This window comes from Marmota flaviventris, chromosome 1 (genome assembly GCF_047511675.1).
Source record: "Marmota flaviventris isolate mMarFla1 chromosome 1, mMarFla1.hap1, whole genome shotgun sequence".
Lineage (NCBI taxonomy): Eukaryota > Metazoa > Chordata > Mammalia > Rodentia > Sciuridae > Marmota > Marmota flaviventris.
The window spans coordinates 72655591-72670872 of NC_092498.1; the positions used below are offsets into that span (position 1 = coordinate 72655591).

At 37.3% G+C, this 15282-nt stretch overlaps 1 protein-coding gene across 3 annotated transcripts in view; it reads right to left on the minus strand.

Annotated features, from left to right (window-relative positions):
• The window catches only part of Dock4 (dedicator of cytokinesis 4), a 439856-nt gene that overhangs the window by 167585 nt on the left and 256989 nt on the right, over positions 1-15282 (minus strand). For all 3 annotated transcript variants that reach the window (XM_071613555.1, XM_071613553.1, XM_071613552.1), the window contains one exon: positions 7663-7788. In XM_071613555.1, coding sequence (XP_071469656.1) covers positions 7663-7788 — 126 coding nt within the window. The remainder of the gene's footprint in view (positions 1-7662; positions 7789-15282) is intronic.

The window sequence follows — 15282 nt, forward strand, 5'->3', positions numbered from 1 at the left end:
ATACAGGCTACAGACAATATGAAGAAAGGACTTAAAGTTCTAAGCAAAAAACCTCAAACCAGTGGATAGAAGAGGGAGGGAGAATGGTCCAATGTGAAAAAAGTTTTTGAGAGGAGATCTGATAATGTGTTCTTTTTTATTTTTCCTTCATTTTTTTTTTTACCTTTATTTATTTATTTTTATGTGGTGCTGAGGATCGAATCCAGTGCTTCACATATGCCAGGCAAGCACTCTGCCACTGAGATACAACCCCAGCTTCTGAGGATGTGTTCTTGGTCATCATAAATTTTCAATGAACCGGGCTGGGGATGTAGCTCAAGCGGTAGCGCGCTTGCCTGGCATGCGCAGGGCACTGGGTTCGATCCTCAGCACCACATACAAATAAAGATGTTGTGTCCACCGAAAACTAAAAAAATAAATATTAAAAAATTCTCTCTCTCTCTCTCTTAAAAAAAAATACTAAAAAAAAAATTTTCAATGAACCAGAAAACCACTCTCAGGAACCCTGAAGAGAAAATTCCGCATCAAATACATTGGCTGTAGGGTCCTTCACGTGTGTGGCAGGTACACAAATGTTCCAAGGATTGGGAACCTATGGATATGTTACCTTATGTAACCTAATTTAAGTAAAGTAAATCCTTGAAACCTATGAATATGTTAATTTACAAATAAGGGACTTTACAGATGTGATTAAATTAAGGATCTTGAGGATACGGAGATTTTCTTGGATTGCTGGGGTGGGTCCAATATAATCACAAAGGTCCTCAAAAGATGCAGGCAGAAGAATCGGTTAGAGAAAGGGTTGTGATGAGGAAGCAGAAGTTGAAATGATGTGGGCTCCTGAGTAGAGATGTGCAGATAGACTCCAGAAGCTGGAAATGGCAAGGAAGGAGATTCTCCCCAAAGCCATCAGAAGAAATGCAGCCCTGCTAACACCTTGATTTTTCCCCCATGAGACTAGAATGAACTCTGACCTCCAGAATGGTAATAAACATTTGTGTTGTTTTAAGCCAACTCATTTGTGGTGATGGTTTCTTATAGGAAACTAATATAATGTGCCCTCTAGAGCTAAGCTTGTGTCACTTCATGACACCTTCAAGGAGGAGGAAGGAGGAGGATGCACAGGTAACTGGAGACTAAAGCAGACCACACACAAGAAAAATGTCAGGATGGGGTGGAAAATTAACTGATGTGAAGCATAGCTTAACGTTTCTCACTGATTCAGTTCAGTAAAACCTATCAGTTTCTACTTTCTGTCTGTTGTTCTCCTTTTTGTTTTGCTATGCTTCCAGGAAAGTCGTAGGTGGGTAGTAGACTTTTTTGGAGGGGGTATCTTTAAATTTTTGCTTATGAATATCCAATATACAAGGGTTACTCACAGAACAGCCTTGTGCCAGGTGTTTTGGAACAGTTCTGCAGAGAGGCAGGTGCAGGGACAGGTGATCATTCCCCATGGCCTTTCTTACTCTGGGACAATGCATGAAGAGCTTGAAGGGCCACTGTGGGAAAGCTCTACATCCTTGGGTGATGAGGCTATTGGCTTCTTAATTTGAGAGGTGCCAACCCCTCCCCTAGTCTGATCTGAAGCTGAGAGACAACCTCAGGGTGATGTGGTAGAAGCTCCATCTCTCTCTGATCATTGTGGCATTCACTGCTTGAAAGGCCACCATTTCTTTGCATGATTAGGGGTTCAGATCTGAGCTATATGTTTATATAAACACACACACACACACACACACACACACACACACACACACACCCTATATGATATAGAGGCTCAGTGAGTTGGGCTGGGAGGGTGATGAACTTTGGTTAGATTTAGGATATACTTTTAAGGAAAATTAAATCGTACCATAATAGTTCTAATCTACTTTCTCCATGGAAGGGTCACCTCTGGATTAATTCCATCTGTTGATATGCATTTCTCTATCAGTAAGCAGTAAATAATAATATTTATGTTTAAAAAAGCACAGTAGCTTGCTTTCTTAAACATGAGGCAGGCACATTTATAACATTCTTGATCAGAGCCCTGTAAATAATTATCTAGTCAAATTACTTACAAAACAAATTTCAATAAATCTTGAGATCAATATCCACTTCCCTTATCATTCCACCATTTTTACTTTTTTTTTTTTTAAATGAATTAGAAACTTCAAAGACCAACTAAGAGCACCAGAAGGAATTTATCACAGGTCCCCAAACAATGAGTGACAGTTTAACAAATTCCTGTGTGGAGAAAGTCTCCAAGGGAAATGGGGTGCAGGCAGGGAAGATGAAGTAGTGCGATCATGATGGTGAAATCATAAACTTAAGAGTAAGAATGGGTGTTTAAGGTGGAAGAAGGGCAGTTAGACCTTCCATGACCTTCCAGACACATCCGTTATATTTTCTCCAAAATGTCTGGTGGATGGAAACTCAGACCTTCCTGATACTCAGGAATGGCCCAGGCCTGATCTGCACAGTCTGTTAAGACATTTAATGGCCAGGCTGTCCAATACAATAACTGCTGCCACATGTGTGGCAACTGAACACTTAAAATGTGACTTGGCTGCAAGGAGATTTTTTAACAGCAGCAAGAGTGAGGTTCAAACACATTCAAAATATTTTATATGGATTACCTATTGAGATGATAATATTTTGAGTGTAAAGGTTTAAATAACATGTACTGTTAAAATTAATTTTACCTCTTCTTTCCTGGGTTTTTTAAGTAGCTGCTAGCTGATTTTAAATTATATTTGTGGTTTGATTTTTATTTCTATGGGAGAGCATGATTTTAAATATTTTTGCTGCTCTCCCTCTCTTAGGCTTAGAGACCAAAGCTCAAAACTCCCCTCAGAATAATTATCTGGATTATTGGTAATAGTGATAAAGCTTCTCTGAAAATACCTTCTCTTAATTGGAAATAATATCCTAAGAAATAAAGTGTGGAGTGACTGACCCTTAACTCAGAGAATGATCATTGTTTGGATGGTTCCAAAGCACAAAGGCAGGCAGTTTCTTCATACCAGATGATATCTTAGAGATCCACCTGTACAAAAGCAAGGTCAAGGGGAGAGTTTCTGTCTTCATGTTTTCTCATTTCAAAAAGAGCTGGGCACTGACTGTGTTGTGCCAACCTCCAAACAGTTCTCTGTGTGTTCCTGTCTACTTCAAGAGCACAGATCATTCTGTTCAGCAGAGAGGCAGTGGCTGTGTTGATGAAGTTGGTCCTCTTGGAATGAGCATGTGCTTCACCTGTCTTGACCCCTATCAGACCACTACAGATGCAAATTAACTCTGAAAGCAAGTCTAGAAAATGGAAAAAGAAAATCATGCTTTCAGACTATCCATGTCACACTGTGATCAGAAATGTTGTTCACAAACAGTTTCTCATTGAAGCACTCAGCTCAAGTTTTCACTAAGCCACTGGTGAGAATTAATTGACCATTCCGAAAATACCACAGAAGACAGAACTACATGTTTCCCAATGTAAAAAAAAAATTCAGTCAGTTTTAGAGCTCCTTTCAGCTGTTTAAATAAATAACTACATCTCTCCTTTCTTCATCTAATTTGGAAGATTAAGAAGTCAACAATAAAAAGGAGAAAAGAAAGAGAAGGAAGTGTTACAAATTATCTTCTAGTCCCACCAGTGCAGACCTGTGTCTGGGAAGGGCTGTTCCCCTAGACAGTATGAACCTTGCACTACAAGACAGAGCCAGAAAGGGACAGAAGCATGCCTTATTCCCCCAGAAAGACCATTTCCATCACTAAAGCCAGAAAAAGGCTGCATGAGCATAGCACCTCCCAGACAATTCAGCCAGTGAAGTGTCTTGCTTTATATTTTTCCATTTCTCAATGATACTGCCCAGAGACCAAGATGAGGAATTCTTCTAGCAGCTGGCTGTATTCTGTTCTGAAATATGTTTTTTATATTAGATTTATCCATCAATTTGCTTCCCAGTGGGATGAATTTTTTGCTTTTTTGTTGAAGAGGAAATACCAGTTATTTATAGCAACTGAAGGAAATAATGAACGGTTGCAAGAGCCACTGAATAGCATGCCACCAAGTAAACAGATCTATAAACAGTCATTTTCAACAACAGTAGGATGAGATGCTCAGGCAGAATAGGTCTCTAAGCTAGGTCAGGTCATTTCAGGAAGACTTCCAAACTGTTCTCTTAGCTCTCTCTGCATGAACGAATTTCTATCAAGAGATCACAAAATGGTGCAATGGGCAAGGCTGGTCATTTTGGGTTTTTATTCACAACAATCACAAGACATTTAGATCATAGTCCAGAGGATCTAATTTTTAAAAAGGTTGTCCACAGCTTTATATTTTTCCATTTGGTCATTTTTTCTCCCTTTTCTTGGTTGTGGAGGGTGGGATAGGAAGCAATGAGAAATACTAATACTCAATATGCTATCTTTCATCTCCTAACTTGCAGGTGAAAGGGCAGAAGTTTTTTGTTTCTATGCAAGACCAAACCCAAGGTAGAGGCTTCCCATCATAAAATTTGGAGGCTGATGAAAATTCATTTTTTGGTTTGTAAAACAAGGATGTGACATATTAATTTTTTTTTTAATTAAAGTAAGCCATAATAACCTGCATAGCTCACTCCTATTCTAAGGTAAAATTCGGAGGCCTTAGAGATGGATGATAAAGAAGAAGATGACAAAGACAAAAAGGAAAAGAGAAAGAAAGTGAGAGGGCTAGACACACGAAGGGTCAGATAAACCAAAGCTCAGTGAGGATAATCCCACCTGTTCAGTCCTCTATTCCTAGGGACAATGAGAAATTTCTAGAATTTTAGCATCGTGGATTCACAACTAAATGGCATTTCAACGTTTCTGGTTTGTTCTACGCTTTTACATTTCAAAGGATTTTAACAGGCTATTCTCTCATAAAATCCAGATCTTCACAGAACTTAAAAAATTAAAGTTTGGGCTGGGGTTGCAGCTCAGTGGTAGAGCGCTTGCCTCTTATGCTTGAGGCACTGGGTTTGATCCTCAGCACCACATAAATAATAAACAAACAAACAAATAAATAAATACAGACATTGTGTCCATCTACAACTAAAAAATAAATATATTAAAAAAAATTAAAAAGTTTTCCGAGTTTAGGTTTTCTTTTAACATTGGAAGTGGAGCATTGCTATCCACACCTGCACAGGCTCAGTACCAGAGCTGGGTTTGCTGCTAGCACAGAGGCAAACAATAGGAGATGTGGCCTGGAGTCATTGGCTCTGATGTCACCTCTCTATGAAATCGTCCGTAAAGTTCCTTCAACAGGAGGAGGGTTCTATTCCTCCTCTGTGCTCCCTCTAACCCCTTCCAGATCTCCATGTGTCTTCTGCCTGGGCATGAGCAGGTCACCCCTGAGGGCAGGAGCAGGTCTCAATCTCCCCAGCTGTACCTTCTCCAAGATATGATCACACTCTCTTGGATAATCCCAAACAGCCTCCGCATTGATCTCCCTGTTTCTTTCCTGCCTTCCCACTTTCCTTCCAGGTATAATCTTCACGTAGAGACTATAATAATCTGGTCAGAATGTATACCAGTTAGGCACACCCTTGCTCAAAATCTTCCAGTTGTTCCTTTCATCATTCTGAATAAAAGTCAAAGTGTTTAGTGTGATCTCCAAGACCCCACATGATTTTCTGTCCTCCTTACTCTGTCTCCCATAGCATGACTCCCTTCTGGCCAAGATGGCTTTCTTGCAGTTCTTCAGATATGCCAGGCATTCTCCTGCCTCAGGGCCTTTGCACTTGTTTCCTCTGCCTGGAATGCTTCTCTCTGCATGGCATCCTCATTTCTTTCAGTTCTTTACTCTTTGTGTCCTCATATAAATTCTTACCTATCTAAAGTTTCCATCTCTCTGCCCAGCCTGAATATCATTTCAGATATTCCTAAGCCCTTTACTTACCCGAGTTTCTACCTTAGTATTTAGTATCTTTAAACACATATATTTCACTTACACATTAATTATGATTTTTTATTAAAAAATAAGTTCCATGAGAAAAGGGATTTCTTTTTCTGTTTGTTCATTATTGTATTTCCAATAGCTGGAAGAATACCTCAGCCCACAGAAGGTACTCAAAATAAAACAAAACAAAACAACTGCAGAATGAATGAATTCATCCTTTAATTTGGGGATCCTGGCATAAAACTGATCCTTAATCAATGCCTGCTGCCTGCACTGACCACGTTTTGCTAAATACAACAGCTTTTCTCATCAGCAGGTATACTATTCTTGCCCATCTCATCAGTTTGTATGTAAAATACTCAGAGAACTGTAAGTTGCCATAAGATTATGAAGAGGCATGCTTTCAAAAACTTATTTTGGTTGAGAGATACAGACCAACTTACTGCAAAATTCCATCAGTTTCAATGAACTTTGCATTGATTTCACAATGTGAACCCTTTTAACCTCTGCCTTTTCATTTAGAAAACAAACACTTGTGGAGTCTTTTTTGGGTACATGAATCATATACACAAACTGATCTAGAAAACATAAAAAAGATATATGGTATTTGTACATGGATGCTTATTTACATATATAGATATGTATTTACAATGGAAAAAAAAATCCTGCAGAGAGGACAACTGCTGCCCAGTAACAGTTCTTATCAAAACCTATACGGACATTAGATTGGGTAGAGAGAGGTGATGGGAGGAAAGGGTAGGGGAGGGGGGTATAGGAAGGGCAGCAAAATAAAATAGACTCTAGTATTGCTGTATGTATATACGTGACAGTATAACCAATGTGATTCTGCAACCTGTACACTTGGAAAAACGAGAATTCATACCCCATTTGATTCACATGTATGATATGTCAAGATCATGGTATTGCCATGAGCAACTAATAAAAAAAATAAAAATAAAATAAAATATATCAACCGACAGAACAATTTTGGCTTTTGGAATGATACTAAGAAACATGATATACGAGTCATAGAGGTACATTTTAAGGCGTCTCAGCAGGGGGATTATGGTACAAGAAAAACAATGGAATTACAACTTCATGTATGTCAGATGTTCTAAATATATAAAATCTGTGTCTTTTCCTTTTTCTCAAAAAAAAAAAAAAAAAAAAAAAAACACACAAACAAAACAAAAAAAAAAACAACCTATACAGAGTCAGGCACTGTGGCACATGTCTGTAATCCCAGAGGCTTGGGAGGCTGAAACAAGAGGATCGCGCGTTCAAAGCCAGCTTCAGCAATGGCGGAGTACTAAGCAATTCAGTGAGACCCTGTCTCTAAATAAAATACAAAATAGGGCTGGGGCTGTGGCTCCAGTGGTCAAGTGCCTCTTAGTTCAATCCCTGGTACCAAAAAAAAAAAAAAAAACCTATAAGGATATCCTCCCAGCATATTCACTGACATTTTCCACTAAGGGGTAAAATATTTTCTGGATACTATCCCCATTTTTATCATTATCATGGTCATAATGAAATGTAGCCATGGCCAACACAAGTTAGTTACCCACCTTAAGATAATCAGGATGTACAAACACTTTGAAAAAAAAAACAAAACAAAAACATTATCACACACTTCATTTCATTCTTCAGCATGGCCCACATGAACTCCTCAAAATTGACAATTTGAAAAATTTCTCAAATGTCAAAAACAGACAACATGCCCATGTGTGATCATTTTGGTGTACCCTACCCACATAACCTACCAGGCATGATAATATTAGAAAAACCCAACTTCCTTGTTATGGATACTCCATGAGAAAAGACGGATGAGTACTCTCTTCTGATTTGTTCAATGTCTCCGTGCAATAGTTGGAGGGAAACGGCTAACCCTGAAACAAATGAGAGATACCAAGTTAGAACCAGAATAGAAATAGCATAAATAGAAGCCCATGTACTTCAATAGGCCCATTTTTATGGTAGCACAGTTTTAAACTATGGGTTAATATTCACGCAGATCAACAGAAACTAGATAACACTTCTCTCCATCATCAAACTCTGAGTTTTCTCACCTATAAGGAGGCTCATAGGAAGCCTGGTTCCAGCCCCCACAGCCTCTCCCTAGCCCCACCTAAGGAAGCACATCTCTGCACCAACACTCATCCTAGCAATACGGTGGCCACCTGACCCCAGAAGACAGAAGATCAATAGTAGAGTTTTCGCTTTTTTTGCTCAACTCTATAAGGCCTATGAATAATGACTTATCATATATTAGAAGCATGAACAATAAATCATAAGGCATTAATAATTCAGGGATTTAAAGGATATTGATGACGATTTTTCTTGAAACTTAAGAAACAAAGATAATTGTAACAAAACTAAGGTTACATTCTTGTCATTATTCACAGTAGAAACTCGGGATGGCACTTATTTTCTCCTGAGGAGAATTGGCAAGATGCAGGACACCTTGACAAACAAAGGAAATGTAGTCTCTAAAGTAGAAAAATTATCTGTTTTTTTTTTTAACCCCAATTACAGTGACATTATCACAGTGGGATATACAGAAGATGAATGACACTTTCTTCATACATAATTTCCCCAATTCTCTGGCAAGAAGCACAAAAAAGAAATTAATGTCATGTCTTTGTGAATGTTTGTATGTATTTCAAAGACAGGTAGTGTCTTTCAGCTTTCTCAGTCCCCCTTCCTTTGTCCATTATTGTTTTAAAACAAAAAAGACAGAAAGTTTCCTCACCTACATTAGTGATAGAAAATGAAACTTGTCAAAGGTAACTCACTTTTAAAAACTTTGTCATCGTTAACCTGAAAGTAATTTAAAAATGAAGTTGGGTGATGGATTCGAGAAAATGGTAAATTTGTTCCCTTGAGATCTTCAATCTATACTGTTATTTATCACTGCTTTTCCCTTTGATAATGCCCATGCTATGTCAGGTTCCACTCTGACCCATAACTAACAGCACGAGAATGTTCTCTAGAGACAAAGGCATAAGTAGGACCACAAGTATACCGTAATGACAAGGAAATGCTAAACTTATTTGCCATGCATCTAGATTAGGATCTTTTTTTTTACTCTAATAATACCAGCAAATAAGAATGGCAAAAGTGGTGTTTTGTTGGTTGATTTGCTTGCTTTTCAAGAGGGTCAAAAGAAAAAGGAAAGAGGGACTGGGGCACCACCACAATGTTGTCTTCGCCCTTTCCCACAGGCATCTAACAGGATACTTGTTTCAGGGGTTTGCTATGAGAATTAAATTAAATCTGGCAGGTACTCACAACTTTAAATCTGCACCCATTTTGACCAAACTATCCCTGTCTACCTCTCCATTCACTTGAGTTGGGCAACTAAGGCAACTGAACCCTTCAAGGAGAGTTGGTCCTTCCACAGCCAGGTGGAATGAAGTGGGTCTAGATGATCTGGTGGATGCAATTCTCTGTACAGCTTAGGGATACTTTATATGGCACTACTGGTTCCATTTACAACCTAGAGGCAAGAGAATGAAGACATAATAACTTGTGTTCCCGCCCACCTGTCCTAGCAGCTACTTCTTCCTGACTCACACCCTCTACTATCCCACTCATTGAGCGGCTCCTCTGTTCTCTTCCCACTTCCATCTTTTTGCCTGCAAATACTCACCCCCACCATCACCATCATCACTACCATCATCAGAAGCTGGTATCTGATAAACACCAGTGTATGACACACATGGTAAATAATAATAATTCTTCTTGCCAGGTAAAGAACTGTTCAAAAGTCACGGTGTATTACCTATGTGATGCTTTCAAATGCAGAATAAGATAAATTTAACTCAATTTTTGAGATCCTGTGATTTTTTTTTTTTTTTTTTGTAAGTGAAGATCCTTTCACTGGGCCTTCTCATGGAAGGATTGGATCAGAAATACTTGTAACCTTCTGAGGTATGTAGAAGGAAAGAAAGAAAGAAGAAAAGAAGAAATACTCAATAGAAATGAGAAAGCAAAGACATTAGGCTCTTCAGTATAGGGGTTAGACCCAGGAAAGATGACAAGCATTCTTGTTTAGCTCCATAAGAGCCAGCATTCATTCAACAAGCAGTGACTTCTTTTTATTTTTACATAACCTTTTTTTTTTTTTTTCTGGAGGAGTAAGACAATGACAAAAATAAAAACATTTAGGGGCTTTGGGGATGTAGCTCAGTGGTACAGTGTTTGCCTCGCGTGTACAAAGTTTGAGGAGCAGCATCACTACACACACACACACACACACACACACACACAAGCATTTAGTTAGAGACAACAGGAATCTTGAAGAAAATTGAAGAAGATACAAAAAGAGAAAAAATGAATGTTTTAGGAAAAGACCTGGATGAAGAGAGAGTAATAAAGGACAGAGAAATATATCAGTACTCCCTAGACATCAAAAACCATAGAGAGGGGCTGGGCTTGTGGCTCAGTGGTAGAATGCTTGCCTGGCATGTGTGAGGCCCTGGTCTTGATCCTCAGCATGGTAAATAATAATAATAATAATAATAATAATAATAATAATAATAATAATAATAAAATAAATAAATATCCGTTGACAATTAAAAAATATTTTTTTAAAAAGCCATAGAGAGGGGAGAGTACAAAAAATAGTGAGGATCTACTGAGGAGGAAGTGGATGGAGGGTAGTGGATAAAGGGAAGGGAATGCCAAAGTGTTGAGAAAACAATCAAAATACTGTGGAACAAAGAAAACTAGAAACTTAAAAGTTTGATGTATCCTATAAAATGTTCAACCTGAATATTTAGAAAAATATAGATATTAGTTGTAATTATTTCTTTTGTCTACCTCAGAAATAAAAATTGCGGTGGTGGTGGTGGTGGTGTGTGTGTGTGCGGGGTGCCATTTGGAGTTCCAGAATGAAAAACTTATTGTCAAGGACTGGAAAGGTCAACTGGATGGAGGGATTGACCACAATATACTTGCTCTGCCCAAATCATCTTCTCTTTCCATAAAAAACTATAATACTTAACTAAAAAACGTGAAGAAAGACTGTACTTTCAATAAGAGAAAAAAACAAACAAAAACAAAGCCATGGTACTGGTGGTGAGTCCACAGGATCTGCCCACAATGAGCCATTGCTTTCTATTTATTTTTCAATCGGGGAAATTCCTGATCCTATTTTTATAGTGGTCCTTAATTATCATGACCACAATCAAGAGGTTGGATAAATGAGTCACCACAACAAGAAGAAATAACATATTAAAACTAAGAAACTACTCATCCTTGCAAAGAAGGGAGCAAATATTTAGACATTCCTTCTAACAAAGTTGAACTCATATATAGAAGACAGAAAGCAGGGAACAGAATAATGGTTGCCAGGGGCTAGGCAGAGTCGGATAGGGAGAATGAGGTAGATGGGAAGATCTGGTTACAGGGTACAAAATTTCAGTTAGGGCCAGTAAGTTCTGGGGACCTACAGCATAGTCACTAGAGTTAATAATGTATTCTATATTTGAAAATTGCTAAGGGAGATTTTAAATGTGTCACCACATACACACCCAGATATACGTTGATTATATTTATTTAATCATTTCACAATGTATATGTAAGTCAAAAGATCACATTGTATATCATAAACACATAATTTTCATGTGCCAATTATACCTTAATAAAGACAGAAGGAAAAAAAAAGACCTATATTTGTATATTTCAATTCCCTGAAGATTAGCCTTATCCTTTTGGGTCTAGTCATTTATGACACAGGGCACGTTCATAAAAGAGTATTTTCTTTCCATTTTCTTCCTCGTCATCCTACTTCACTGTCTTGGAAATTCCTGCTATCTCTGGGGGTGGTGCAACTTTCAAAATTTTATCCATACACTTTACCTCATTCCTGCCATAATTTAAAACACTATGACCAACAGTAATGTGATTAGAGAGGAAGTAGAAGGTGGTATGTAAGGATATACAACATAGGGTTCTTGCTCCTAAGGAATTGACAATCTAATAATGAAAGTAAGACATACAAAAAAAAAAAAAATAGAGCATAAGGCAAAATGGCTTAAGTGTATAAAAGGAATATAAAAATAAGGTAAAAATTTGTTACTGAAAGAATTTGAAAGTTGAGGGCACAATTTTTATAGAAATTTAAAATAACCTGTAAAACAAGCTAAGGAACCAGGTTAATTCTTTAATTTTTAAACTATGTAAGTAATGTTTGCATCACTTTTTCTGACACTTGATTTTAGTACTCAATTGAACTTGGTATGGGAGAAATGTTCCCCTTCTTAGAAGAAATGTAACCATTAAACTGAACTTTCACACCAATCTAGATGTTTAAGTCTCAATTATAAAACTTGATAGCTAATTTTAAACAAAAGCATAGTCATTAATTTATCTGTTGTCTGCCACAAAACAGCAAATTATTCAGGATTAAGTTCAACATATAGAGCAGTCGTGAAGTGTAAAAAAAAAAAAAAAAAGGTTTGGTACCTGTTACACTGAATGTGGTTGATTGTTTGGTAGCTCTAGTTTTACGAGAATTGAAACTAATTCTCCAAGATGGTTCCTTTTAAATTCATAAAATTCTGTATTTTTGTATAAAAAATGGCAAACACAGCAGGATTTGTAAGTAGCAGCCAAGATTAATTTTAGACTACAGCAGCCATTTTGCCACTAATGAACCAAATAACATGTAGCTCTGATGTATAGCAATGCAAAAACGGAAAGCCAGGACAAATATATGATATTATTAATTGATGCAGTTTCAGAAGTACATCACACGCGGCAAGAGCCTGTCTCGATGTTAACTTCTCTGAGCTTTAGTTCCCATGTCTGTAGAGTGAAGACAACAATAACACCAATTCCATAAATCACCTGGGCTATGCCTGGCACAAAGGAAGTACTCAAGGAAGTTAGATGCAGTTGCTGCAAGAACCATTGCCACTGCTATTGTCAAACTGCACCAATTGTTCTCTTCTTATCCCTCCCTACCATGATCATCAATAAATTAGCTTCTACCAAAAATGGCCAAAGTTCCCTAAGTTCCATACATCAAAAAATCAACAACATACTTTTAAATAGACTTGCTCTCTTACCACTAGATAAAGTCAACTATTACAAGCTAGTTCTGTCTATCAAGATGGATGCTATGTCATGAAAGGTTTGACAAAGCTGTAACTGACCAATACAGGTAGGCAGTGTACAAAAAAATAGACAGGTATTGTGCCCAGGTATTAAAAAGTCAAAGCTCCAAAGAAGTGATAAATTCAGAACCCTTGAGTAGCAGAGATTATCTTACTAATTTAATTTCTGTTATTCAATTGTTAGAATTTTTCTTTGTTTCATCTCCCCCCACCCCCGCCCCTTCAGTTCTATCCTCTAAACGGACTGGGTTTTCTAGGTTTTAGTACACACAATTGACATAAAGACTCTATTTAATCAACAACATGATTCTCTTCTTGAACAAGTCTGGAGAACTTGGATGTTTGCAACTCCAATGATGAGATATTTTTAAATGGTTGCTGTTTACCAACAATGTGTAAATAGATTTATCATCACATTTACCATTCTCTTTGCACACTCTTACTTCTTATCTTTCTGTCCTTCTAAGTTCAGTTCTTTTTCCTGATGGTCATTTCTGACCAGTCTTCTCAGTGAATGTGGGTAGTAAATTCTCTAGGTCTTTATCCACAATTTTGTTTCATTCTGAGTTTTGTTTTTATTATTATTATTTTACAGTGCTGGGGATGGAACCCAGCACCTTGCACATGCTAGCCAAGTGCTCTATCACTGAGCTCCATCCTCAGTGTCCCCAGTTCCTCATTCTTAGTTTTAAATATTAGTTTGACTTGTATACAACTCAAAGTTGGCCATTTGTCCCTGGCAATTTTAAGAGAGAATTCCAAGGCATTCTGACATCTGGAAGTGATGCTGAGACTATGACTTCTGTGTAGGTAATCAGTATTTTCTCTCTGGGTTCTAGTTTTGATTTTGGTGTTTGATTGTTCTACAGTTTATCTAGGAATGACTTCAATTGCATTCATCCTGTTTTGTGACTTTTTCTCCTTCTCTTCCTCCTCCATTTTTTTGGGGGAGGGGGATCTGGGGATTGAACCCACGGGCAGTTAACCATTGAACAATATTACCATTTTTTACATCTTATTTAGAGACTGGGTCTTGCCAAATTACTTAGGGCCTTGCTAAATTGTTGAGGCTGGCTTTGAATTCGTGATCTTCCTGCCTCCGCTTCCGGAGTCACTGGGATTACAGGTGTGTGCTACCACACCCAGCTATGACTTTTGCTTCTTAATGAGCATGTGCATTTTCTGCAAAATCAAAATCTGCAACCTTTTCAAATATCTCAGCTTTCACGTGTACTCTGTTTGCTCTTTCTGGAATTCATATTAGATGCATTTTTATCTTTTTATTCAATTCTTCATATCTCTTACAGGTTTATTCAGGTTTTTTGATTATCCCCCTTTGTGTAGCTCTCTGGCTAATATATTAAGCTATAATTTCAGCTTATTTATTTTTCAACAGTGTTCATTTCTTACATAAGCAGTTCTTTCATTTAAAAAAATTAATGACAAAAAAAGATGTCTAAAGCCCTCTTTAATTCTTTAGGACCAACAGAATTTAAGTGCCAAGAGGACAGGGATTATAATTTTCTTTGATATACACCTGTGCGTGGAGTGATGTCAGGCAAACATGCTCAACTGACATCTTTTGGTGCACTGATTTTAAAATCAATCTCTCTCTCTCTCTCTTTTGTTATGAATCTCTTTTGCTACCTTAGTCTTTACTTGAAAGCTATTACCTCAAATTCTAGGAAGTCGTGATCCCTCTTCTTCTCTGCCTCACTGTTGATGATTTCAGGGTTGATGATCATTACTAGTATGGCTTATTATGACTCATCTTTACTGGGTGTCATTTTTTCACACGAATCCCATGTGCCACAAGTGTGGAAGTGACAATCAATTTTCTATTTCTTAACACATTTTGTTTGTAATTTAAATAGCATTTTCATCTGTTTGTAGTAAAAGGGGAAGTTACAACAGTCAGATCCACCCTGTTTTGAAAAGCTGATTTATTTTAATATCCTTGAAATCCCTATTGTTTTCTAATAACACAAGGGTTCATGAAGAAAGAATAATAGTGTGCCTTTAGTGGACAACTGAATGGTAATTGTAACTGGTAAATTAATTAACCAACCAAAAAATTACTCTAATTATGTAGGTATTTAAAAACTACCAAGGTTACCAAAATTTAATTCAAAAACTTTGCTCCAAAATCTTTATAAATGTACTAAATTAAGGCATAGAATAAAATTATAATAATGACTAAAATATTGTCTTGAGAAATGTAAAAATGTATGTAATACTGTATAATTGTTTTTTTTTTCT